The sequence below is a fragment of the Mirounga leonina genome, unplaced genomic scaffold (genome assembly GCF_011800145.1).
Source record: "Mirounga leonina isolate KUSES-001 unplaced genomic scaffold, KU_Mleo_1.0 Mir_170, whole genome shotgun sequence".
Lineage (NCBI taxonomy): Eukaryota > Metazoa > Chordata > Mammalia > Carnivora > Phocidae > Mirounga > Mirounga leonina.
The window spans coordinates 37,330,439-37,356,708 of NW_023270433.1; the positions used below are offsets into that span (position 1 = coordinate 37,330,439).

A 26,270-nucleotide genomic window follows, 5' to 3' on the forward strand; every position below is an offset into this window, starting at 1 on the left:
ACTGCCCAACTTTTCCATAACAGACACACTATTGTACACTCTCACCAACTGAGGTACAGAGTTCCAATTTCTCCATTCTCACCTGTTTTCATTTTGGATTAGGAAGTATGAAGTGGTAGCTCACTGTGGTTTCGATTTATACTCCCCTCATGACTAAGGTGGAAAGCCTTATGTGTTATCTTTTAAAAGATGTTAAATGTATTGCAACATACATTTAATATAAATTTCTGCAGAAATGTAAGATTTGTCACAGCCATTATTTTGAATACTTTTGTTTCTGAATACTTTGTTATGCTTTCCTGAGCACCTGGCCATCATATGTGAACATGAGGGTAGCTGTATGGTAGAGACTAAAAAAAGACAATCTAAGGATAAAGGTTGTCAATTAGGATTACTGACAAAAACCACTGAAGGTGTGGGAACTACTCTTACAGACTAGGTTTTGGTTTCTCCTTTTAACTCAAGTGTGCTCTATGAGGGGAACTTCCAACATGGATCACTTCTGGGTTGGAAATGTTTAAGCTTCCTGATTACAGGAGATGCAGAATTAGAAAATAGGAAAACCTCTCACATTCGCCAGTGTTTGCCAAGGTTAAAACCCCTTTTGGCTCATTACTCACCACCCCTCACCCACATTCACTCCCCGCTCTTGTTTAACATTTAACTGTACTTAAATAGCGTTTTCTATTACCCATTTAACTAGTTAAATGAGAAATCACCTATCTTACTTAGTGAAAAGCCAATGCTTTTTTAATCTAGGGGAAAAAAAAGCCTGCAGTGACACACTGGAAATGCTTTGTAATCAGTATATTAAGGAGACATTCATACATTTCATTTGCTTAATTCTGATACCCAGATTTAAGCTTGTGAACATGACTTTTAAACATACAATTAAAGCTATTCATCATAATTTGCTATACTACCAACATTAAATTACAGTTACTTCGGAGCAGAAGTTAAATGGTTTAAAGTAAGCCTGTAACATACCTAAAAAACACCTTCCTATCGCATACATGCAAATTAACGTCTCCACGTAAATGTCTCTTCACTCTAAGTTACCCTGCTCCCGAAGTCACTAGTCTGAAGCTTATCATGGTCCAAAGAGAAGGAAAAAAAGTATAACCAGGATATATATATATATATATATTTAAAAAAAAAAGATGGCACAGCAGAAGGGAATGCAGTTCTACAAGTGCAAGCCCTCAAGCAGCAGCATATGGTAAACCCCTTCTTTAGAGAGGTATCCTTTCTGTCAATGATACCACAGGCCAAATTACATAGCATGCCATCTTCAAGTAACAGTTGAGGCAATAAATGCAGAGGCATCACAATGAATCCCACTTAACTATAGACCAACACTTCTCTACAAATTCTTTGTCTGACTGCCAATTAAATACAAGTTTTAACTTCATAGCTTAACAATTAAGGGTCATACACCGAAGTCAATACATACACCCAGCATTTCAGTCTGAGCTGTTTCATATACATAGAGCTGAAATTAATTACAAGGTATGGCCTAACAATTGCTAGGGGAGATTTTTTTAAGTAGTTTTTACAAGTATTAAACTTTATCTTGCACACTGAAGTCATCATACATACAGGGCAAAGTCAGAGCTTTTATATTTGAGTTTATTCTTCATTTAACTTTTAAAACACTACTATAGTTGAATATTAAAACAAAAACAATAGCAAGTAGTGAGCTATGATTATAGTCCTTCACTCATTCACTACTGCATATAAAATGCCAGCAGTGTTATTCACTGGCCCCATTAAGAGGTCTGACACTGAACACCACCCCTGGGATGATGTTCATCATCCTCATAGGCTTCCCCATTGTAATGGCGCCGTCTTTCCTGATTTGGATCAAAGTCCACCAGTTCTACCTGGTCCATTTCATCAGTCTCTTCTACTTCTTTCCTCTCAGGTAGGAGTTTTTCCAGCAAAGAGAGTTTATCAGGAGAGAGAAAGCCATTCTCAGGAAAGTTTACCTATAAAAAGAAATCTCTACTGTAAGTTCAGTTTGACATACTTCATTAGCTCCTTAGATATATTACCACTGATCCATTTTCTCCCCATAAAAACATGTGGTCAATGTGCCAATCCCAAATTAGAACATGTGTTCTAAAAGGCACAGCATGTATCTAGCTAGTACCCTGAACTAGAATTTAAGACAATAAAAAAAATTATCCTAGTAAAACTGCACTGTGATGATCACTGTTCTATTCAGCACATGAGAACCCATCCTGAAACACTAATTCCTTTTAAAAGTTAAAAAGCTGTTTGTCCTCAAAAAGGCAGTCCTTTCTTTGCCCAAGTTTTTTAAAACAAAATTCTCCATTTCTATAAAACTTTGTTAAAGAAAAAAAAAATAGTATTTTGAACTACATGGTCACCAGAATTTATCAAAAATGCACACTTCCCTTGGCATCTTCCCAAAATGTTTTTAATAAAAGCTGTATTTATGGGTCAAGAGCCAGACAATTTAAGATTGAAAAAAATGATTGAGGGTTGCTTTATAAACCATTCTATTAGCAAACCAAGCTTTGTAGTATTTTGCCAAAAAGCCACAGTAGTTATTTTGAGTGCTTCTGCTGAACTTTAATCCCAATTATAGCCTTGTATTAGCTTAATTTATTTTTTCCTGGGACAAGAGAGAATACCAATCTGATGTACCTTACCATTCGGAAATGTAATTCTGTCGTTAGTTTAAATAAGCTAATCATTCTCCAGTATTCCTAGAGTACTTTATAGCTTACCTTAAATTCGATGATTAGGCGACCCTTCTCATATGGTCTACGATAAATTGGCATGCCTTCATTTAGCACACACTTGATATCTCCATGCTTGACAATTTGACCTAAAAACACGGAAGCCGAGTTTTTCCTTAGTCACATTTTTAGGAGGCGGGGAAAATAAAGAACAGAGATTCCTCTAGCTCACTGAATTTATGCGAGGCAATCCCATTACCTTTTTAGAGACTTCCCAAAAGACCCAATACCCTACACAATTTCAGCTCAGCTCCCAAGAAAGATATGTAACTGACCGAGTAAAATACCAGTTTTCTGGTATTTTAGATCATGACAATACTAGAACAGAAAGACGAGCTCATCCAAATATCATACCTGGGTGAGAGGTGATGACGATGGTTCGGTTGTCAAGAGTAGATATTGGCTTTTGAAAGCCGCACAGTGCTTCAACCAGCTGTATGTCCATACACATGAAAAGGTCTTCTCCTCGCCTGTATCAATGTCAATATGACAGACACTTAAATCTTTCAAATCACCAATTATTAGCAGTACCATGGCAGGCAATTGTGTTTTCTTAACAGCAAGAGCGTAAGGTATCTTTCACAAAGATGTCCTTTCTTTTCCCGTTCTCCGAACAGCCAATATACATGGACCCTGCCAACTGTTTCCTGGACAAGACTTTAGAATCCGTCCACACATTCTAGACAGCCTCAACTACTTACCATCCCCAAACTGTTTCTTCATCCCACTCCTTACTTGTGCTTAGACTTGCTTTTCCAATCCATATTAGTAAAATATCTTATCAAGTACTCCAAACTCTTTGTAACAAGATTCACCTCAAATGACAGCATTTTCCATGGAGACATCTGTAGGAATGTTCTTTTTTCGTTAACTCAAAACCAGTTCCTTCAGAGGTCATTCCCAACAGATTTATTGGAACCCTACTCTCATCCAATGCTTTAAATTAGCAAGGGATAGATATTTAACAAATTACTAAATCATTCTTGTGCTTTGCTCTCAGCTCTTCATAAACAGTATTTCACAGCAATATATAAATTTATATACTTAGTTTTCAACAGAGAGAGTTCTACACATTTGTTTACAGTTAAAAACAACCCAACATATCACAAACTCATGATTGAAAGCAGCAAAGTTTTAGGTTATTTCAAATTAACTGCTATACAAAGACTGTTTAGGGATGTATCCCCTAACCCATCCATTTATATTCATACAAAACACCTGTAATAAAAGCACATCCTTCAAATTCCAGGTTGGGTAACAACTAAGTTTAGGAAAAAACCCCAAATCTGATCCTTTCCGTTTTTAGCTTATTAAAACAGTGGTTAACTACCTTTTAGAAAAAACATCATATATAACCCAACTCTCTCCTGCTGTACTTTCCTACGGTATTTCCAAGAAATGTCTTTAAAGTAATGAAAAGCTCATTAGAAAAAAAATATGCAAGAGGTCAGTTTAAGTAGTTCATAAAAGTTCTTACCGAGTAAAAACAGCGTGGTCCTTCTGATCTAAAACAATGATAATATCTCCTGGTTCCAGTCCTGGTTCTTGGTCTCCTTCACCATGGAATGTTATCTTCTGGCCATCCTTCATGCCTAAAAACAGAAGATTTTATACTCTTGTTTAACATCCAACTAATGCCAGAATCAGTCTGTTTAGAAACATTGATGCACGTTTGTGTGGAAAAAAAAGTCATGTCTTTGTGGATGCTAAATTTACCAAAATGGCTAAGAATGCCCACATGATTAAATCAGTCCGATTTCTTACTGAAGAAAGTGATCATAGTAGAGAACAAACTCTACAGAGGCAAACAGACGAGGTTCCACATTTTAGAGCTCTTATTTACTACTCGTTGGGTTACCCTGGGAAAGCAAGTTGCATAACCTTCCAAAAAAAAAATACCAACTTTCCTAGAGACCTACCACATCAGGGCTGTTTTGACTATTAAATAAAAGGCCCACACTGCCACTGAATCAGCTGACTGGCAAACATTATTAACCGTAAATGTTAATTATTTCAATTTCATTACTTAGATCCTTATCTCCTGAACCAATGATCACCGAGGTGACCCACACAAGAACTTTGTTTTACTCATTATGGAAACTATTAAACTGGGCGCCTGGGTGGCTCAGTTGGTTAAGCGACTGCCTTCGGCTCAGGTCATGATCCTGGAGTCCCGGGATCGAGTCCCGCATTGGGCTCCCTGCTCAGCAGGGAGTCTGCTTCTCCCTCTGACCCTCCTCCCTCTCATGCTCTCGGTCTCTCATTCTCTCTCTCGCAAATAAATATAATCTTAAAAAAAAAAAAAACCACTATTAAACTTTACATATGTAGCCAATACTACAATGAATCCCTATATATTCAAACTAGATCCAGCCGCTATCAACTCATGACTATTTCATGTGTTATACCTCCATCCATGCCCCCCCATATTTTGAAGCAAAATCCCGACTAATACTTCAGTATGTACCTCTAAAATACTAAGAACTTAAACCACAGTATCAGTATTATACACTGACAAAACTAAACAGCCTTTAACCATTTGTGAAGCCAAGTAACTGTCTTGTTACAGTGGTGAAGCAATTAAACAACTAGGTTTTACTGGTTGTTCCACTACTGTAAAGACTGTGGGTAAATACAGCAAAAATGGTTTCACTTGCCACTAATGCCCTCCAAAACACATATTGTTGGTAGCAAAAGGGGATGTCCTGGAGTGCCTGGGTGGCTCAGTTGGTTGGGTGACTGCCTTCGGCTCAGGTCATGATCCTGGAGTCCCGGGATCGAGTCCCACGTCGGGCTCCCTGCTCAGCGGGGAGTCTGCTTCTCCCTCTGACCCTCCCCCCTCTCATGTGCTCTCTCTCTCTCTCATTCTGTCTCAAATAAATAAGTGGAATCTTTAAAAAAAAAAAAGGGGAGGGGGATGTCCTACCGACATACTAAACATGGACCAATTAAGCAGGAAAAAAATGGAGAGTCAGTACCATGATTCACATGGAAGAATACTATTGCAGGAGCTTAAGTTAATGTAAATGTATATAATAATATACAATGTTCATACTGTCAATAGTTCCACCAATATGCAGTGCGTAATACTAGTTTCATTTTAAGTTAGTAAAGTCTGAAGAACATTACCATAATCTAAGTTCTTATGTATCGATTAATCAAACATGCTCATTAGTTTAGAAAAATTAAGGAAATCTTTGAGACACTCCCCCCCCCGCCCCCGAATTCTTCACCTAAAAGCAAACATATTCCAGGGTGCCTGACTGGCTCAGTCAGTGAGCATGTGACTCTCCACCTCAGAGTTCTAACTGCAAGCCCAATGTTGGGTGTAGAGATCATTTAAAAATAAAAGCTTAAAAAAAAGTAGGTATATCCCTTAATCTAGCAGTTCCCAAGAAAATTAACAATGTGTTAAGTTAATTGCAATAAAAAAGGTGGAAGAACTGATTTAATAGAAGAAAATCAAGTGTGGAACATTATTCAATCATCTGCTGATGTCAGTGTTATATTAAGTGAGGAGATCCTTGAAGTATTCCCTACAAACATACAAAAGCTTGGCATGAAAAAGCATTTACTACGCAGCTAAGAGTTATCCCTGGGTGATAACATCATACATAAAACCTATTAAGGATAGTTTTTAACAATTACAAAATGTAGTATTAATAAACTTGCCACAGCACTCAAGAATTCAAATTAAGAAAGTGGCTCAGAACTCACCTTTGTCAATATGAACTTCTAGAATCTTCTTCTCTCGAACTATCTTCCTCCCATTGCAGCTTTTACATCTATCTTTGGGACTGATCCGTTCCCCATGGCCCTGGCACTCCATGCACACAGACTGAATTTGCTGAACCATTCCAGGTCCTATCTGATGAATTCTTATTTGCATTCCAGTACCTCGGCAATTGGGACAACATTCGACTGCTCCTTTCTTACCACCTCGGCCTAAATGGTTTAAAAAGAAATGTTTGAATTTAGTATTAGATACAAATATTTTAAATGAATTCTTACATACTACATTTAATTTCCAAGATCTGATGGTATTCTGCCCTAAAAGTCTACAATTCAGCCTTCTTATAATTGGTAAAACATAGCCACCATCAGCTTCAGTTATCTACTGACATTTTGATGCCTGTCTTCCCAGAAAGCGCAAATTCAGAATTTACTTGAAACATGTGCTCCCAAAGCACCATTCTTACGACTACTTTATCTGTGAGATGGGAACATTTTAAAGCATACGCTCTCTTTAGAAAAGAACATTTCCAACAAATAACTTACAAAAAAGACCAGAGGTTCTTAGCCAAGAATTTGTCTAAACAGCTAAGTGTCCAAAAAAAGAGGACACTATTAAAACCATATTACAGATTCTGAAACCATTAGAATGATAAAGTTTTAGAGAGAACAGAAACTGTTCACCTCTAAACAATGTTGAGGAAATGTTGACCAAATTCAATTGATCCCAATTGTATTTAAAACACAATGAAGGGCGCCTGGGTGGCTCAGTCAGTTAAGCGACTGCCTTCAACTCGGGTCATGATCCCAGGGTCCTGGGTTCGAGCCCCACATCGGGCTCCCTGCTCCACCGGAAGCCTGCTTCTCCCTCTCCCACTCCCCCCTGCTTGTGTTCCCGCTCTTGCTCTGTCAAATAAGTAAATAAAAAATCTTTAAAAAACTAAAACAAACAAAAAAAACCATACACAACAAAAAAAAGGTGGTATTTTGCTAGTATTTTTCAAGGTGGTAGGTTCAGGTTTTCTTCATACTTTGAATCTGTAAGATTTAGGTAGTGTACTGTCAGTTTTATATATCCAAAAAAGTTTGTTTCATTTTCAGTTATAGTTAGAGATGTTAAAAGACCATACCTTCACATTTATCGCAAATCACATTCTTTTGCAGAGCTAGTTTTCGTGTTGCACCATTATATAAATCTTCTAAGGTTACTGAGAGCTGATGCACAACATTTTTACCTAAAACAAAACACTGCTCATTAAAAATTTGAAATGTTACTTCTTATATTTGTGTTCATTGCACTTTAAAAACAGTAAGATACAGGCGCCTGGGCGGCTCAGTCGTTAAGCGTCTGCCTTCGGCTCAGGTCATGATCCCAGGGTCCTGGGATCGAGTCCTGCATCGGGCTCCCTGCTCAGCGGGAAGCCTGCTTCTCCCTCTCCCACTCCCCCTGCTTGTGTTCCCTCTTTCGCTTTCTCTCTGTTGAATAAATAAATAAAATCTTAAAAAAAAGAAAAATAAAAATAAAAACAGTAAGATACATCTGTTGAACACCTACTACATACAAAGAAGTTGGTCACATTATCACCTGTGATCCTCAAACTGAGATGTAATTTCAGATGAGGAAAACTGGGTAACAGTTAAGTAATTTGCCTAAGAACATATTTGTGGCCATCTTACAAACTATGGCAATCAAAAACCTCAACTGCAAAATCACTTGGGAAAACCAATGTTAAATATCAGGTTTCACAAATTAATCCAAACTGCATCTCTTTTCTAATACATTCTTTGAATCTTTCACTTAGTATGATAATGATACGGCCAATTACTTCATCCAAAAATTCTTCAACACCATAAGTTCCAACTAAGCAAGACTGGCCAGGGAAGCAGATAGTCTTCTATGGAGACTGGATAAATCTATCAGTTCCCACTTCTTTGTGATGTAAGAGTAGCACACTTACTTTTGGGGACAGCAGTAATTAAAAACTGTATTTCTCATACAGTGCTGTCCAATACACCTTCCTGTAGTGACAAATATTTTATATCCGTGGTATCTAATACAGTAACTACAAATCACATGTGGCCCTTTAGCACCTTAGTAAGGCTACCACATATAGAGGAATTTTTGTTTTGAATTAATCTAAAGTAAAATGTGGCCAGAGGCTACAAAGGAGTGCCACATCTCATCTTAAAATGTGAAGTGGAAGGTGGAGATTGCAAAAGGACACAAAGGCTACAGAAATGAAATCACCTGCCAGTGGTTAGTAAGTTCCTAGTTAGTGATTCTTCCACAGTGACCTTTACCCACCAAACAGTACTGCCTTATGCCTAAGTGAAAAAAGCTCCCTCACTCCTATATGCACATGTCTAATGAATACTTTTAGTTCCCAAACAAGTGTGAAGCACCATTAACTATACCCTTTTGTTCCTAGCTCCACCTTTGGTTCTGTATCAGATACAGTCCCATGCAGTTGGTTCTGGCATGCTAGAAACTGCCCCTCTTACTTTAGCTTTATAGATCTGAGAAAACAGGGAAGGAAAACAAAAACTCCTTTAGTGTGGTTACATTATCCTCCAGTATCACAACAAAAAAATCTTTCATTAATCTAAGTCGAAGTTTGCCAGTCAATTCCTTAATTTTTTTTTCTAAATAAAAACCGCTTGTTTTTCTGTAGGAGAAATCATCCTAAACAATTAACTATGATTGCAAATCGTTCTAAAATAAATTCCATAACCACATTTCTTTAAGTGTTAAGGGCACATATTTTAATAAGAAAGCAGAAACAAGATTAAACAGACCATAACCTATTTGGAGTTAATAAACCTGTGTTCCATTACTGACTCTACTGATGCCTTGCTATATATGACCTTGAAAAAATGTTAATTTCTTAACTCTAACTCACTTGTAACTGAACAAGGCCATGTAACTCCAAGGCTGGGGGGGGGGGGGGAGGGATCAAAAAAGAGCTCTAAAAAGGGCTTTGTCCTATACTCTATTCCTTTAATTAATGCTTGATAACCTTCCTGAAGTCCTACGTATCGGAGACCTTTACAAGCATTTACTTGTTAGAACTTGATTGGCCTAGCTATTTCTGGCTACATCAATCCCACTTAAAAAAACATCATAAATCAAAGTGGCAGTTTAACCCGGTTTGCAACATTATACCAACGTGTAAACAAGCATTTCAAATAGATAATTTCTCAAGAATTTGCTTTCACCAAGGGCTACTTTAATTTGCTCCATGTGGACTAGGTTACTCTTACCTCTCCTTTCTCTCTGCATCCTTCCTCCTCCTCCAAAAAACATATCAAAGATGTCCATGGGGGAGCCAAAACCACCACCAGCTCCACCTTCTTTAATTGCCTGTTCTCCTCCTTTGTCATATAATTCCCTTTTCTTTGCATCAGAGAGCACTTCGTAAGCTTGAGAAATCTGTTTGAACTGTTTGAGAAAAAAGAAATTTCACTTGAAAGTGCTGCAAAGCAGTCACTGTATTACACATACTCATCGTCAGGTTCTAGTAAGTACTATACACCTGGCAAAGAACCACACAGCTACATTTAAGAGTATGAGTACATCACTTGCCTTCTCTCCTTCATTTGGATTCTTATCAGGGTGATACTTCAAGGCCAGTTTCCTGTAGGCCTTTTTCAATTCCTCTTGGGTGGCATTGGGTTTGACCCCCAAAACATCATAGTAAGTGGTTTCTTTCACCATTTTCTACAGCCTGAAATAAAAAAGTTTTAACTGACTTTCAACTGGAAATTTTAATTAGCCAAAATCAGAGGTATGGCAAAGAAATCTGTTCTTCCCCAAATCTGATTTAAAAAACCCACCTTCCCCAAACTTCAGAGAAGGTAACAATCCCTTTGGTAGTTCAGCCATAAATTCTAACGAACTAAGTATTAGCTAGTAATTATCAGGAATAATTCAAAGGCCTTCTACAGCAGTTGGTTCCCCCTCTCCCACAGGAAAGCTCCATACTAACGCCACTATTATCTGGATTCTTCCTGTTTCTCTTTCCAGTATTGACAGCAGTGATCAAAAAGAGCACCAATAGGTTCAGTCTATTGGTTATTACGTTATCACTGTCTTTGGTAAATCTGATAAGCCATACGCTCCCTAAAAAAAAAAGCACTTGGGCACGGGGGAGGGGGAAACGGATTGGTTTATGAAACTGATTAAAAGCACAAGAAAGCAAGCTCCCCTCCCCCCCCCCAAAGATGTTTCTCAATCATAAAACTTAACAGCACTTCCACTTTGACCACCGAACCCCTCTCGCCCCAAGCCAGCGTAGTTTACATGTCGTTAGGTTTCCCCCTGCACTAGGTGCAGACCTTTAAGGTTTTCCTCCTCCCACCTTGACCGAAGAGGTAGGAGAACCCCAGCCAGCCCTCAACAAAGAGAAGGGAGGGAGACCGGAGAAGCGGCCGCAGCCTCCGCCCCGCTCCCCCCGCAGCCCCTCGCCCCTTCCGCGCGTGCGCGCATGGTCGCCCACCCCCAGCAAGCTGGGGCGGAGGGGACGCGGGGGCGCGCACGGGGGGGGGGCGGGTGGAAACCCGAAGGTGGCAAATCCTTGGGGGCCTCGGGCTAAACAGAGAGTGGAGAATGCTTCAGGAAACGTCTCGGGCCCACTCACCGCGTGCCGGAGATGGGTTGCCGCGGCACCACACCAGCCCTCCCAAAAAGAGAATCGTGGGCACAGGAACCGACAACCCTCCCGCCCACGCGAAGCCAACCGCCTCCGACCGCGGCTCCATCCGGCTTCCCCGTGCCAACAATGGCGCCGGCCTTGGGACGAGGGGAAGCGCGAGGACTGAAACTCACCGGTGAGAGGGCCGAGGCCGGTGTGGGGGAGCAGGAAGGAGCGCGTTGCTGGGCGCAGCTCGGGCAGCCGCCGCTCCTCCGCGTCTCACCGAGCGTTCTGGAAAGTTCCGCCCGGCGCGCCGCAGCCGTCGTCTTTTGTAGCCGAGTCCAGGCGCGTCACTCGACGGAAGTCCCGCCCCTTTCGCCGCTGCCACCGCCCCGCGGTTACCTGGGCAACGGCGCGTGGGCAATCGTACTGGGAGGAGCTTTGCCGAAGGGCCTTGTGGGGGTGGGTGCAAGCTTGGGTTTCTGGTGCTCGTGGAACTTTCTGGAGTTCTTTCCTCCAGCCCGTGGGCTCTCGGGCGGGAGCGGTGCAATGCCGGGCCAACTCCGATTTCCCGAACCCGCAGGGTCGCAGCCGCTTCCGCCGCCTGCGACGGCGGGGAGGGCTTGGGAACCGAGCCCCATGCGGGAGCTGAGTTCGGAACAGGAACCTCTTAGAACAAAGCCCCGCCGTACTCCCTCCCTGCTGGCTTTTCTTTTGCCGCTTCGGACATTTGTAATTCGCTTAATTCCTCAGCCCCGAGATTCTGGGAACCCGCCGAGGAAGAAGTGTCTTGTTCTGGACAATCTCACAGTCCTCTGATCTTGCTCCTTTTCACGCGTAGTCCGTGGCCTTGTAATCCACCAAATTGCAAGTGGGAAGAGCTCTCTGTGCAAGTCCAGGCCCCTGTACGTATGTTATTTGCCTTGGCCCCGACTGTGTCCTACACATTGGGCACAGGGAAATGTTTGGAATACCTTGGTGCAAACTGAGGGCCTTGGACTCCTGGCTTGGCATTCACCCTGTTGGCTAGTGAGAGGCACCAAGAGTGGCTAACAAATCGTCTTAACTGATCTAAATTTTAAGCCCTACCAGTCTGTGAACTTGGATTTACAGTCTGCAAAGTGAGTCCTTGCACTTTAAAATGTTGGGATGGGGGCCATAATGGAAAATGGAGTCTCATATTCAATAATACTAAACATGGGAGTATTTATCTGCCTCCAAGGAAGCTGGAGATGCAAAGTAGAAAAAGCTGGGTTCACATCACTTAAATTTTAATGGGGAACCAGACATATCAACAAACTTGAGAGAACCACAAGATAGAGGTCAGCAGGGGAGACACTCCTATATCAAATCTGATAGAATAGGGAAAGCATCTGTGGGAAAGTAGTTGAACAGATTTTTTTTTTCTAAGATGTCATTTTTTAAAAATTTAAATTCAATTGCATATAGTGTGTTATTAGTTCCAGAGGTAGAGTTCAGTGATTCATCAGTTGTTTAGAAAATCCAGTGCTCGTTATATTGCGTACCCTCCTTGATGCCCATCACCCGGTTACCCCATTCCCCACACCCCTTCTCTCCAACAATCCTCAGTTTGTTTCCTATGGTTAAGAGTCTCCTATGGTTTGTCTCCCTCCCTGATTATATCTTGTTTTACTTTTACCCCCTTCCTCTATGCTTCTCTGTTTTGTTTCTTAAATTCCACATATGAGTGAAATCATATGATAATTGTCTTTCTCTGATTGACTTATTTCACTTAGCATGATATTCTCTAGTTCCATCCATGTTGTTGCAAATGGCAAGATTTCATTTTTTTTTTTTTGATTTTTTTTTTGATGGCTGAGTAGTATTCCATCATATATGACCACATCTTCTTTATCCATTCATCTGTTGATGGACATCTGGGCTCTTTCCATAGGTTGGCTATTGTGGACATTGCTGCTCTAAACATTGGGGGGCAGGTGCCGCTTCGGATCCCTAAATTTGTATATTTGGGGTATGTACTTAGTAGTGCAATTGCTTGGTCTAGGGTAGCTCTATTTTTAACTTTTTGAGGAACCTCCATTGAGCTGAGTTTTTAAAGGGAGAAAAACATTCCCAACAAAGAAGCACAAGAGAAGGCTAAGGGGTGAAAGAATGTGATACTTCTACGAAATTGCAAGTAATTGGATATTGCCACAGCTAAGGGAGCTGGTAGCAGTAGGCTAGGCTTCAGAGATACTTGGGGAACACCCTTGGATATATCTTGCTAAGCTCAGGATTTTGAACTTTACCGTGAATGCATCCTGATGCGTACTTTTTCAGCATTATCTCTTTTATTTAAACTGTGCACCTAGTTACACCAAGCTATCAGCAGTTTTCCCAGATGCACTTCTTCACTTCTCTGCTCTTGCTTCGACTGAGAGGCACCTAATCTTTACAATCTTAGAGGTTGCCATCTTAGCTTATCGCCTGTGGTATAAACTTTTTTTTCTTTAACCCACACTTACGGAAGTCTAATACTGCAGGCAGAGCACTAGGTTTTGGTAATATAAAAATCATTTAAATCATGTTCCTGCCTTTGAGGATCTCACCACACAAAAAAAGGACGAGTTGTGTTGTAAATGCCAATAAAGGAAAAGGAAGAGTATTGAGATCCTGAGTAGCAGAACCTTGCACATCCAGGTGAGTATTCCAAATCAAGAGACCAGCAAGTATAAAAACATAATTAATAGAGAACAGTAAACAATGACAAGTTTGTTCATGTGTTCTGAGGCGTTGTAGTTGTAAAATTCTGACACTATCATACTATAAACAGTGCGTTTGTTAATCTAACATTGGTTAAGCATATGAAATAATAAGTAGAATATATATCAAATCACTTCAACTGAGGGTTTCCACAATAAATATTACTGTGTCTAGTATTTCTTGAATATTACTATATTTAATGTTTCTTTTTGCCTCAGGAATCCAATGGAAATTCATACAACTTTGAGAAAGATGGAAGTCAACATAAAGCTATGAAATGTGATAGCAAAAATCCTTTTAAAACCTGCAAGCTAAGTGAGCTTAATTCCTTATTAAAAATAAAATAAGGGACATAAAAGTTGGTTTAAAAGAAAAGGAAGACTATGTGCTTATTTGCTTGTATGTGTATAGAATATTTCTCAAGGATACCGAAAAACTTGTAATATGGTTGCTTTTGGGGAGAGGTAGATGTTGGTGAGAGGAGAATGGGAGGGAGACATTTCAGAATATACCATTTTGTAACTTTGGGATTTTTAACCTATTTGAATGTAGTACTTATTTTATTTATTTATTTATTTTAAAGATTATTTATTTGAGAGAGCGAGTACATGAGAGGGGGGAGGGTTAGAGGGAGAAGCAGGCTCCTCGCCGAGCGGGGAGCCCGATGCAGGACTCGATCCCGGGACTCCAGGATCATGACCTGAGCCGAAGGCAGTCGCTCAACCAACTGAGCCACCCAGGCCCCCTGTAGTACTTATTTTAAAAATCAAACTTAAAAAAGTATAAAATCCTCTCCTCCCAATTCAAGCTTTGAACTAGTAATTTGTAACCCCAACAGCAAAGTTAGGTAATTCTTGGTGGCCTTAAAGAACATCATTACATATGTTCTAATATTTTTCCTTCATAGAAACTTAATGATGCTAAAAATATGTCTTTATGAATATTTTAACTTTTCAGTAAGAGAACTTAGCACTTTTAAGCATTCTTGCTTATATAAAATACAAAAAGATGAGCAATAATTTAGTTTGTGTGGTTTTTTTGGGGGGGTTAAGAAATGGTATCATATCATACATGCTGTTTGTAACTTGCTCCTTTCACTTAATTTATTGTCATCTTACCATGTTAGAATAAATAAATCTACCTTGTTATTTTTAACAGCTTCATAGTATATACTATGCAGGTATTACAACTTATTTAACTATTCCCCTATTGATGAACGTTTTGGCAATTTCCAGTGTTTTACAAACAATGCTGCAGAGAAATTCTCAAATATAGCTGTAGACACTCATGCCAGTATTTCTGTAAGATGGACATCTAGAATTGAAATTGCTGGGTTAACTTAACTGCAGGTTTAAAATTGTAGTAAGTAACTACCCTTTTCCTTTTTTGGCTTTTGTGTTTCTTTTCTTCTCCATTCTTTCCCTCTCTCCCCTCTTCTTCATTTGTTATGCTTAGGAAGCTTTCACCAATCCAACATTATGAACGTATTCTCCCAGGTTTTCTTCTAGTACTTTCATGGTTCCATTTTTTACATTTAAATCTTTTTTCCACCTAGAATTGATTTTGGTTGAAGTGCTGAGGATTATTTGTAAGAAACTGAGTTTTATTTTTCTTCAAATGGTGAGCTAGTTTTTCTGATTTAATACTCTATTTTTCCTGCCTAATGTGAAATGCCATTTTTCTCACATAGTAAATTTACATTAAAATGCATTTTTAAATTTTTTTAAAAGATATTTATTTATTTATTTGACAGAGAGAGACACAGCGAGAGAGGGAACACAAGCAGAGAGAGTGGGAGAGGGAGAAGCAGGCTTCCCTCTGAGCAGGGAACCTGATGCGGGGCTTGATCCCAGAACCGCAGGACCATGACCCGAGCTGAAGGTAGACGCCTAATGACTGAGCCACCCAGGCGCCCTGCATTTTTTTATTTTTTAAAGATTTTATTTATTTATTTGAGAGAGTGAGAGTGCAAGCATGAGCAGGGGAGGGGCAGAGGGAGAGAGAGAAGCAGACTCCTAGTTGAGCAGGGAGCCTGATGTGGGGCTGGATCCCAGGATCCTTGGACTATGACCTGAGCTGAAGGCAGATACTTAACTGACTGAGCCACCCAGGCGCTCCTTATAATGCGTTTTAATGTCTGGGAGGCCTAGTTCCCCTCACTGCTCCTCCTTTTTATAGTTTTTCCTGGCACTTTCTAGTATGTTTATCCTTCCAAGATGAATTTAAGAATATTTCTAGCCAATTCCCCCAAATCCAAATGTGACTTTGATTGTGATTACAATTACAGTGCTTTTATACATTAGTCAGTTTGGTGAGACTTAACATGTTTATAAGGTTGTATCTTCCTACCTGTGAACAAGGTATATTATGCATATAGCTGCATATTCCCTTTATTGTGTTTTATAGTTGCTGTTTTTTAAAAGGTAGGTCCTGGGGCCCCTGGGTGGCTCAGTCGTTGGGCATCTGCCTTTGGCTCAGGTCATAGTCCTGGGGTCCTGGGATTGAGCCACGCATCAGGCTCCCTGCTTGGCGGAAGGCCTGCTTCTCCCTCTCCCACTCCCCCTGCTTGTGTTCCTGCTCTCGCTGTCTCTGTCAATAAATAAATAAAATCTTAAAAATAAATAAATAATAAATAAATAAATAAATAAATAAATAAATAAATAAATAAAAGGTAGGTCCTGATCATTTCTTCTTGAAGTTGTTACTAAACACTGTCTTTTTGGTTGTTATCATGAATGGTCTCTTGTCCTACCATTTATTTTATTTCAGTGGTATGCTTCATAACTTTCCCCAACCATGTGACCAGATTACAGGTGTCCAAGGAGGTAGCTGGAAATGGCTAGAGGCATGGCAGAAGCCAAGTCATTAGGGCTTGAGCACTCTGCTAGTAGTGTGATTTTTATCTTGAAAAAACACTGGAGGATTCTAGGGAGGATGGTAATATAACCACTACGAGCTGACTTTTTTCTTTCTGAGTGCCTGTCAGGCACTGTGCTGAACTTTCTACAAATGTTGTCATGTATTAATCCTCACAGCAACGCTTTTTTACAGATGGGATTTGATAATATTTACATTTTACAACAGTCATTTGGTGCTGATGTGAAAGATGGATTCTTGGGACGCTTTTATTGTGAGAGATAAGATCACAAGTGGTGAGGCCTAAATAATAGAAATGGAGAGGGAGAGAAATAGAAATAGAAACATAGAGGTGGAATCTGCAGCTCATGGTGACCAGCTGCAGAGGTGAGGGAGAAGGAATCATAGCTGACTTCCAGTGTTCTGGCCTGAGCAACACGATGATTGGGGAGGCCCTTCCTGAGATAGGAGGCCCAGAAAGAGGAGGACGAGAAGGCTGTGGTGAGGCAGAATTGGGGAGGGCGAAGATGAGTCCAGTTTTCGATGTGTAGAATTACTGCTATACTCTTTTCTTTAGATTAAAAAGAGAAAATTTTTGTTGGAAAGCACAAAATGGAAAGTAAATTGCAGCTAAAATGCTGTTTCTTATGCTTGTATAAATTATATTTCTTGAAACCTTTAGTTTTTAATTGACTGTGGGACCTAGTGGGTCTGGAAATATTTTTATTTTATTTTATTTTATTATGTTATGTTAGTCACCATAGAATACATCATTAGTTTTTGATGTGGTGATCCACGATCCATTGTTTTCATATAACACCCAGTGCTCTGTTCAGTACGTGCCCTCCTTAATACCCATCACCGGCCTAACCCATCCCTCCATCCCCCTCCCCTCTAAAACCCTGTTTGTTTCTCAGAGTCCATAGTCTCATGGTTCATCTCTCCCTCCGATTTCCCCCCCCTTCATTTTTCCCTTCCTTCTAATGTCCTCCATGCTATTCCTTATGTTCTACAAATAAGTGAAACCATATGATAATTGACTTTCTCTGCTTGACTTATTTCGCTTAGCATAATCTCCTCCAGTCCCATCCATGTTGATGTAAAAGTTGGGTATTCATCCTTACTGATGGCTGAGTAATAGTCCATTGGACCACATCTTCTTTATCCATTCATCTGTTGAAGGGCATCTCGGCTCTTTCCACAGTTTGGCTATTGTGGACATTGCTGCGATGAACATTGGGGTGCATATGGCCCTTCTTTTCACTACATCTGTGTCTTTGGGGTAAATACCCAGGAGTGCAATTGCTGGGTTATAGGGTAGCTCTATTTTTAATTTTTTTGAGGAACCTCCACACTGTTTTCCAAAGTGGCTATACCAACTTGCATTCCCACCAACAGTGTAAGAGGGTTCTCCTTTCTCCACAACCTCTCCAACATTTGTTGTTTCTTTCCCTGTCCATTTTTGCCATTCTAACTGGTGTAAGGTGGTATCTCAATGTGGTTTTGATTTGAATTTCCCTGGTGGCTAATGATGATGAACATTTTTTCATGTGTCTGTTAGCCATTTGTATGTCTTCAGAGAAGTGTCTTTTCATGTCTTCTGCCCATTTTTTGACTTGATTATTTGTTTTTTGGGTGTTGAGTTTGAGAAGTTCTTTATAGATCCTGGATACCAGCCCTTTATCTGTAGTGTCATTTGCAAATATCTTCTCCCATTCTGTGGGTTGCCTCTTTGTTGACTGTTTCCTTTGCTGTGCAGAAGCTTTTTATCTTGATGAAGTCCCAAAAGTTCATTTTTTAAAAAAAGATTTTATTTATTTATTTGACAGAGAGACAGTGAGAGAGGGAACACAAGCAGGGGGAGTGGGAGTCGGAGAAGCAGGCCTCCGCCGAGCGGGGAGCCCGATGCGGGGCTCGATCCCAGGACCCTGGGATCATGACCCGAGCCGAAGGCAGACGCTTAACGACTGAGCCACCCAGGCGCCCCCCAAAAGTTCATTTTTGCTTTTGTTTCATTAGCTTTTGGAGATGTGTCTTGAAAGAAGTTGCTGTGGCTGATGTCAAAGAGGTTACTGCCTATGTTCTCCTCTAGGATTTTGATGGATTCCTGTCTCACATTGAGGTCTTTCATCCATTTTGAGTTTATCTTTGTGTATGGTGTTAGAGAGTGGTCATGTTTCATTCTTCTGCATGTGGCTGTCCAATTTTCCCAGCACCATTTATTGAAGAGACTCTTTTTTCCATTGCATATTTTGGAAATACTTTTTTTGAGTATCACCAATTTGTTTTTGTTCTTTTCTTTATAACTATACATAGTTTATCTTCTTTATGAGCTATTCTCCCTTGCAACCCCTCACCCTTCCAGTTGTTATTATTTATTTATTTATTTTTAAAGATTGTATTTACTTATTTGAGAGACAGAGGGAAAGGGAGAAGCAGACTCCCTGCTGAGCAGAGAGCCCAATGAGGGGCTTGATCCCAGGTCCCTGAGTATCATGACCTGAACTGAAGGCAGATGCTTAACCGACAGAGCCACCCAGGCACCCTATTTTTTATTTATTTTATTTTTTTTAATTTATTCATTTGAGAGAGAGAAAGTGAGTGAGAGCATGAGCAGGGGGGAGGGTCAGGGGAGAGGGAGAAGCAGAGGGAGTAGGCTGAGCAAGTACATCAGCCGAAGTCAGATGCTTAAGCGACTGAGCCACCCAGGCACCCCCAGTTTTTATTTTTTTAAATACCCTTTTTATTTTAGAATGGTTTAAGATTAGAAAAGTTGCAAGGATAGTACAGTGAATTCCTTTATAGCTGGCATCCAGTTTTCCCTATTTTCAACGTGTTCAAATGATAACAGTAGTTACAACTAATGAACCAATACTGATACATTATTAGTAACTAAGGCCCATTTGAATTTCCTTAGTTTGTAATTAATGTCCCTTTTCTGTTCAGAACTCCATCCAGGATACCACAGTACTTTTAGTTCTCATGTCTCCTTGGACTCCCCTTAACTGTTACAGTTTCTCAGATTTTTAAAATTTATTTTTCTTATTTTCTTTAAAGATTTTATTTATTTTTTGACAGAGAGAGAGAGGGAACACAAGCAGGGGGAGTGTAAGAGGGAGAAGCAGGCTTCCCGCAGAGCAGGGAGCCCGATGTGGGGCTGGGCTCGATCCCAGGACCCTGGGATCATGACCTGAGCCGAAGGCAGATGCTTAATGACTGAGCCACTCAGGTGCCCCTCTTATTTTTGATAACTTTAACAGTTTTAAGGAGCACTGGCCAGGTATTTTGTAGACTCCGTCTTTCAATTTGGGTTTGTCTAATGTTTTTCTCGTGGTGAGACTGGGTTTATAGTGTCAAAATCCAAACTGCACACTGAATAAAACAAAACAGAAAGATGAGTTTGTTGCAAGGCTTTCTGCCTGCAAGCTGGGGAGCTCAGGGCAACTGGAGTAATGAGTTTCAAGTTGCCACAGTCCAAGGGATTTTTCATGGGGTAAATGTGGAACTTGCGTGGTTTTTTCAGATGATTGGTTGCCTAGTGGTCTTCTTTCTTGTTTGGATTAGGGTAAGCTGAGTAGGGAATGAGTAAGTCCAAAGATGGCATGAACAGACTTAGCATTTGGGGATTGGCTGATGTACTTGCTGATTTCTGAGAAGAACTATAAATTCCTGTAAGATTAAGTTAAGTTTCCCTTATATGCCTGCATTGACCATCTCCATTTTGTCCCTGGCATAAGTGACTCCATTTTAGTTTGGTCCTACAATGGGTTTGGGGGAGTAAGACCACAGGGTTAAAGTACTTAGTTTCATTATATCATATCCAAGGTACATACTATGAACCTGACTTATCACTATCGATGTTTACCTGATCACACTTGGTGAGGTAGCATTTGTTAGGTTTTTCATTATAAAGTTACTCCTCACCTCAGTCACCTCCTATTTTCCATAATGTATCCTTGAGAAGGAAGTCATTCATCTTGATGTCATTGGCACAGAGTAGACATTCAGTAACTGTTTGTTGAACTGAACTGGGTCTCTATTATTTTTTGAGTCTCACAAAAGTCCTGCCAGATAATTTTCTCTATTTTATCAATAGGAAAATAAAAATTGGAGGGGTGCCTAGGTGGCTCAGTCATTAAGCGTCTGCCTTAGACTCAGGTCATGATCCCAGGGTCCCGGGATTGAGCCCCGCTTTGGGCTCCCTGCTCCGTGGGAAGCTTGCTTCTCCCTCTCCCACTCCCCCTGCTTGTGTTCCCTCTCTCGCTATGTCTCTCTCTGTCAAATAAATAAAATCTTAAAAAAAAAAAAAGGAAAATAAAAATTTGAGAATTTGAGTAACTTGCCCAAAGTCCACCACCAAAGTGGTCAAGTTTGGAATTTGAACTGAGTCTTTCTGAATGCAAAGCCTGTTGTCTTTCCCTACACCACTCTGGCTTCACAGAGGGTTGTGTTTACTTTGGCCATTTTCCCTAAGTACTTGTAATGCAAAAAGTATCCACAGATAATGGGGTTAGTTCTTGGGTTATATCAAAATTTAATTCTTCATTAATTCACCTTTTCAATTTAAAGTCATACTTCAGAACTCTCAGCCTCAAATTTGGCAGACCTCTGTGCCATGTATTGCTTGACCTAATTCCAATGGAATATCTTCTTTTTAATTCCCTACAGAGTTGTGGAGGGTGGGCTGCAGCAGGGCCTTACTGGGAAAATGGGGACCAGTTAGGATGCTATTATAGTAGTATAAGGCTGGCTACATAATTTGTGAGGCTCAGTGCAAAATAAAAACATAGGACCCCTTATTAAAAAAATTATTAATAATTTAAAGACAGTGCTAGCAGAGCATTAAACCAAGCATGTGGCCTTTCTAAGTGTGAGACCCTGTGTGACCGCACGGGTCACACAGCCATGAACCTGGCTGGGCAGTAGTAGAATCAGTGGGTAAGGAGAACCAGTATTAAAGCAGTGGACGTGAGAATGGAGAAGAGAGGCTGGTAACACCAGACCTTATAGAGGTAAACTTATAGGAATAGATTGATGATCAGATATGATAGGTGAGGGGGGCAGATAAAATATGGAATGTACAGTTTCTGATTAGTGCTGCCATTTACTGATACAGGAAATCAGGGGACCTGGTTAGCTCTGAGGGGAAAATGGTGAGTTCAGTTTTAAACATATTAACCCTCACATGTAGTCAGGAAGCACTTGGATAGACAAGTATCCATAGAAAAAGAAATGGAGGATACACTCCAATCTGGTAGTACTGCTTACTTATCTCTGAGGTTAGGGACTTTAACTTTTTAAAGAAAGTATTCATGTATTTTTTACATAATTGAGAAATAATACTTTTTATTAATGAAAAGCAAATTACAAAGTATTATTGTGTTTGTAAGAGAAAATCAATCTGGAAAGTTTGTAGTAAAAAGAAAGGCTAAGGTAGAAATAGATTTGTAGTCACATATTTTCTGTTGCTAAAACCACAGTGGCACGATTCAAAACAGGTTCTTAGTTTACTGTCTTTTTTTTTTTTTTTTAAGATTTTTATTTATTTATTTGAGAGAGAGTGAAAGAGAGATCACAGCGGGAGAGGGAGAAGCAGACTCGCCGCTGAGCAGAGAGCCCAATGCGGGAATCGATCCCAGGACCTTGAGATCATGACCCGAGCTGAAGACAGATGCTTAACTGACTGAGCCACCCAGGCGCCCTAGTTTACTGTCTTTTAATTTTTTGTTGTGCACCTACAATCTATTGGTTTCTCTACAGAGTGTATAATTTTGAAAACTTACATTAAAAAATTAAAAATATAAAAGCTTACATTAGATTTTATTTTTATATCCTATCTCTGTTTTTTGGTAACTGGCATGTGATCATTTATGTATTTTACTGTGTATTTTAGAACTCTCCTTTCTTTCTACTACCTTTGTACTTTTTCTTGGGGGAGGTGACATGGCTGTAGGGACAGCCTGAAGTTGGAAGTCAGGTTTAAGTTCTGGCTCTGCATCTGGCTCTGCTATGTGATCTCAGGAAAATTACTAAACTTCTCTGAGCATAGTTTCCTTACTGGTAAAATGGAGATGAAATTAACTTTGCTGGAGATATGATAAATAAGACCATAAAAGAGAGTTCTTCGTAAACTAAATTTTGTAAATCAATATCGTTTGGCTTTGCACCCAGGGCCCTTCTTAGTGAGCCTCCTACCTCCTTCCCAGATTCATCTCTAATAGTCTACCTTCTCAAAGTTGTTTTCTCATCATCCCCTGAACATGCCTTATACTTTTCTGCTCTCTTAATTTTGCTTTAATTCCTTTATTTATTAAAGATTTTATTTATTTGTCAGAGAGAGAGAGAGCACAAGCAGGGGGAACGGCAGGCGGAGGGAGAGGGAGAAGCAGGCTCCCTGCTTATAATCAACAAATATTTATTGAGCACTTTACCTCCCTCAAGGCTTTGTTTAAATGTCACCTTCTCAACGAGACCCACAGTGTCTACTCTATTCAAAATTGCAATCTACTGTTCCTTCTCAGCACTTCCCAATCCCCCCTTTACCTGCTCTACTTTTTCTTGTGTCCACTGCACTCTTGACATAACCTGTTATTTACCTATTGTCTCTTCTCTCTGTACCCCATCCCAATTGAACTAAAATTTCACTTGGGCAGGAATCTTTGTTTTGTTTTATGGTATATCCCAGGCATCTAGAACATTGCCTGGCACAGAGTAGTTATTCAATAAATATTTACTGAGTGAATAAATGAATATGCACTGTGCCAGACTTTAAGCCAGGAGCTGAATATCTAACATTGTGAAGAAGCAGAGGTGTTCCTGCCCTCGTGGAGCATCCAGCTTAGTGCTGCGGTGGCTTTTCTGCGGGCCTGGGCTGCCCTCCTCCAGGAAATGTCAGCGTGACTAGCTGCTGAGTTCAGAGTAGCCTTTTGTCTTAGCAGTGAGCAATTTCCTGATAATTTTACTTCTAAGGCTTTTAAAAAATTCTAATAGGAAGAGGGACAAAAAGAGTAATGCATTCTCTTTAGTCCCTCTAAATTAAAAGTCAATAATTTTCCCCAATGCAAAGACAGAATAGTATCCCCTTTAAAGTGCCAGGCCTTGTAGGTAACTGAAAGAGGTCATGGAGTCTATCTGGTTTACCTTTTCTATTTCTCTCTTTTTCTAACGTGAAGAAAGACAGTTGTAATTTTTCGCACTGCTGAAGAATGAAAGGATGTAAACATGTTTATTGCTGTCTTTTTGTAAATTGTGGAATGCTTCATCCATGTAATCCTGACATTTCTTTTTTGAGGTCCTCTGTATGCAGTGGGTCAATATGAGTTTTTATATCGATAGAGCTCTTTTTTAAGAAAAGAAAAGGAGCTCAAACTGAGTGTATTTAAAAATAATCTGCTGATTGAGCACACTTAAAACAATGTGTCAGCAATTATTCTTTTTCTCACCCTGTTCTCACACAGGCAGCCAGGGAAAGTCCAAGGCTGGGGGTCTACCTGCAACATGGAATGAAGAATTAAGGAGCAATACTGCTGCACAGGTATGCAACTGAACTAAATGATTCTTAATATCCCCTCCAAACTGAGACTTTTTTTTTTTTTTTAAAGATTTTATTTATTTATTTGACAGAGACAGAGACAGCGAGAGCAGGAACACAAGCAGGGGGAGTGGGAGAGGGAGAAGCAGGCCTCCCGCTGAGCAGGGAGCCCGATGTGGGACTCGATCCCAGGACCCTGGGATCATGACCTGAGCCGAAGGCAGTCGCTTAACCAACTGAGCCACCCAGGCGCCCCCAAACTGAGACTTTTGATCTCGATCATTTTAATTCCTAAATCTTGTTTGTCCTCCTTTATTTGAATAATCCAGTTGATAACATTTTGTGTAGATATTATCTTGTAGGTAAATATTTTAATTTATCACCTCCCTTTGCAATCAAGTATTTTCCAATTTTATTTTGATATTCCATCTGAATTTCCTTCTCTGCACATAAATTCTGATGTAGATATGAATTGTTTGTCCCCATCCTCTTTTTTTCAGAAAAAAAAAAAAAAAAACAACTTGATGAGAGGAAACTCGTGGAAGCAGCCTCAGTTGGTTGTAAACAATATCTGTGATGTTCCATGAACCCATGAAATGACATAAAAATCTCTGTGAGAATTTTTTTTTTCTTAGTATCTTGTACTTGGCAGCAACTTAATTTTGTTTAATGCTTGTCCCATTATCAATAAACCCTACAACATCCTTAACAAAACAAAGAACAAACAAAAGATTCAGCTCAAGCAAGCACGATCCTTATGCAAGGTCTTCTCTCATGCTCTTTACAGAATTATAAGCTCTCTTGTGTTCCCACATCATGCTGTGAGCCCACCTCTAACATAGCATATGTGTATATGTGTATAGTGTATTATAAACATTGACAGTGATGTCTTCTTCCAGAAGTGTTCATAGCCATTTCTAAGGATACAAGAGGAGCCCCCAAAACAAAACAAAACAAAAAACCACCCCCCTCCACGATGCCATAAATTAAAAGTGCAGAGAATGAAGAAATAAAAACATGGGTGGAGACAAAACAGAAACAGGGACAAAGCTAAAAGTGCATGTAGGAATGACCTTCACATTTGCTACAGCTGGGCCATGAATTTATCTCTAAGCTGACAGCCTCATTGGTCCTACAGTTCATGGTGTCCATTGATAAAAAAACAAACCCATTACTCTGCAAAAGTAAAACTGTTCACTGAGCTGAGATCAGATTGGACTGTTTCCCGGGGCTGCTCTTAAGAGAACAGTGTGTTATATCAGGAGCAGTGTCCTTGACAGCATCACTGGCAGGGCGGCCAGTTCACAAGGATGCCTCTTACAGCCGGATGGCAGCACACCCGACAGAGATTCAGTGGGTCCACTGAGCGGGGGGCTGTCTCAGAGATCATGGCTTCACGGTGTTTTATCTCCTGCACCAGCACAGTTAGTTATTGGCATATAGCAGGGGGCGAAAAGTATTTGCTGAGTGACTGTCAAATGGAGAAGACTCTCTCTAGAAAGGCCCCTCTCATTTCCAAGACTTAAAATCCTGCTCCCCAACTCTGCACGCCTTTTGTAGCTATCTAGCAATGCAGTTATGAAATAATTCTACTCTTGGGTTAAACTGCCATTTCAGTAATTTTTTTAGAAGATTTTATTTATTTATTTTAGAGAGAGAGAGACAGCACGAGCAGGAGGGGCAGAGGGAGAGGGAGAGAGAGAATCTCAAGCAGACTCCACGCTGAGCTAGGAGCCTGACCTGGGGCTCGATCCCAGGACCCTGAGATCATGACCTGAGCTGAAACCAAGAGTCAGACACCTAAATGACTGCACCACCCATTTCAGTATTTTAACATTAAATTTTGTATGTTTTCTCCAAATATGGGAGTGAGGCCAGAGGCATTTGTGTGTGTGTATACACGCTTGCTGGTGGTGGTAGTGGTGGTGTTGGGTTAAGAAAGTACTGTACTCATCAAACTGGGAGGTCAGTTTGCAGGTGACCTTGAGAGTGCTGCTGGCTTAAATCCAGACTTCCACATCCAGGCTT

At 40.2% G+C, this 26,270-nt stretch overlaps 1 protein-coding gene and 1 long non-coding RNA gene across 2 annotated transcripts; one reads left to right on the plus strand and one right to left on the minus strand.

The window, feature by feature from the left end:
• Positions 1–794: 794 nt before the first annotated feature.
• DNAJA1 (DnaJ heat shock protein family (Hsp40) member A1) lies at positions 795–11,462 on the minus strand. The gene is made up of 9 exons (XM_035016501.1): positions 11,326–11,462; positions 10,084–10,225; positions 9,762–9,939; positions 7,631–7,735; positions 6,486–6,713; positions 4,246–4,360; positions 3,123–3,238; positions 2,757–2,857; positions 795–1,988 (listed from the first exon to the last, which is right to left on the minus strand). Exons 2-9 carry the CDS (start codon positions 10,213–10,215, stop codon positions 1,770–1,772), a joined length of 1,194 nt encoding a protein of 397 aa, XP_034872392.1. The 5' UTR covers positions 10,216–10,225; positions 11,326–11,462; the 3' UTR covers positions 795–1,769.
• Positions 11,463–13,027: 1,565 nt separating this feature from the next.
• On the plus strand, positions 13,028–24,371 carry LOC118018032. Its single transcript, XR_004681297.1, has 4 exons — positions 13,028–13,792; positions 14,074–14,170; positions 24,169–24,245; positions 24,335–24,371. It is a non-coding gene; the product is annotated as an uncharacterized LOC118018032 (long non-coding RNA).
• Positions 24,372–26,270: the final 1,899 nt, after the last annotated feature.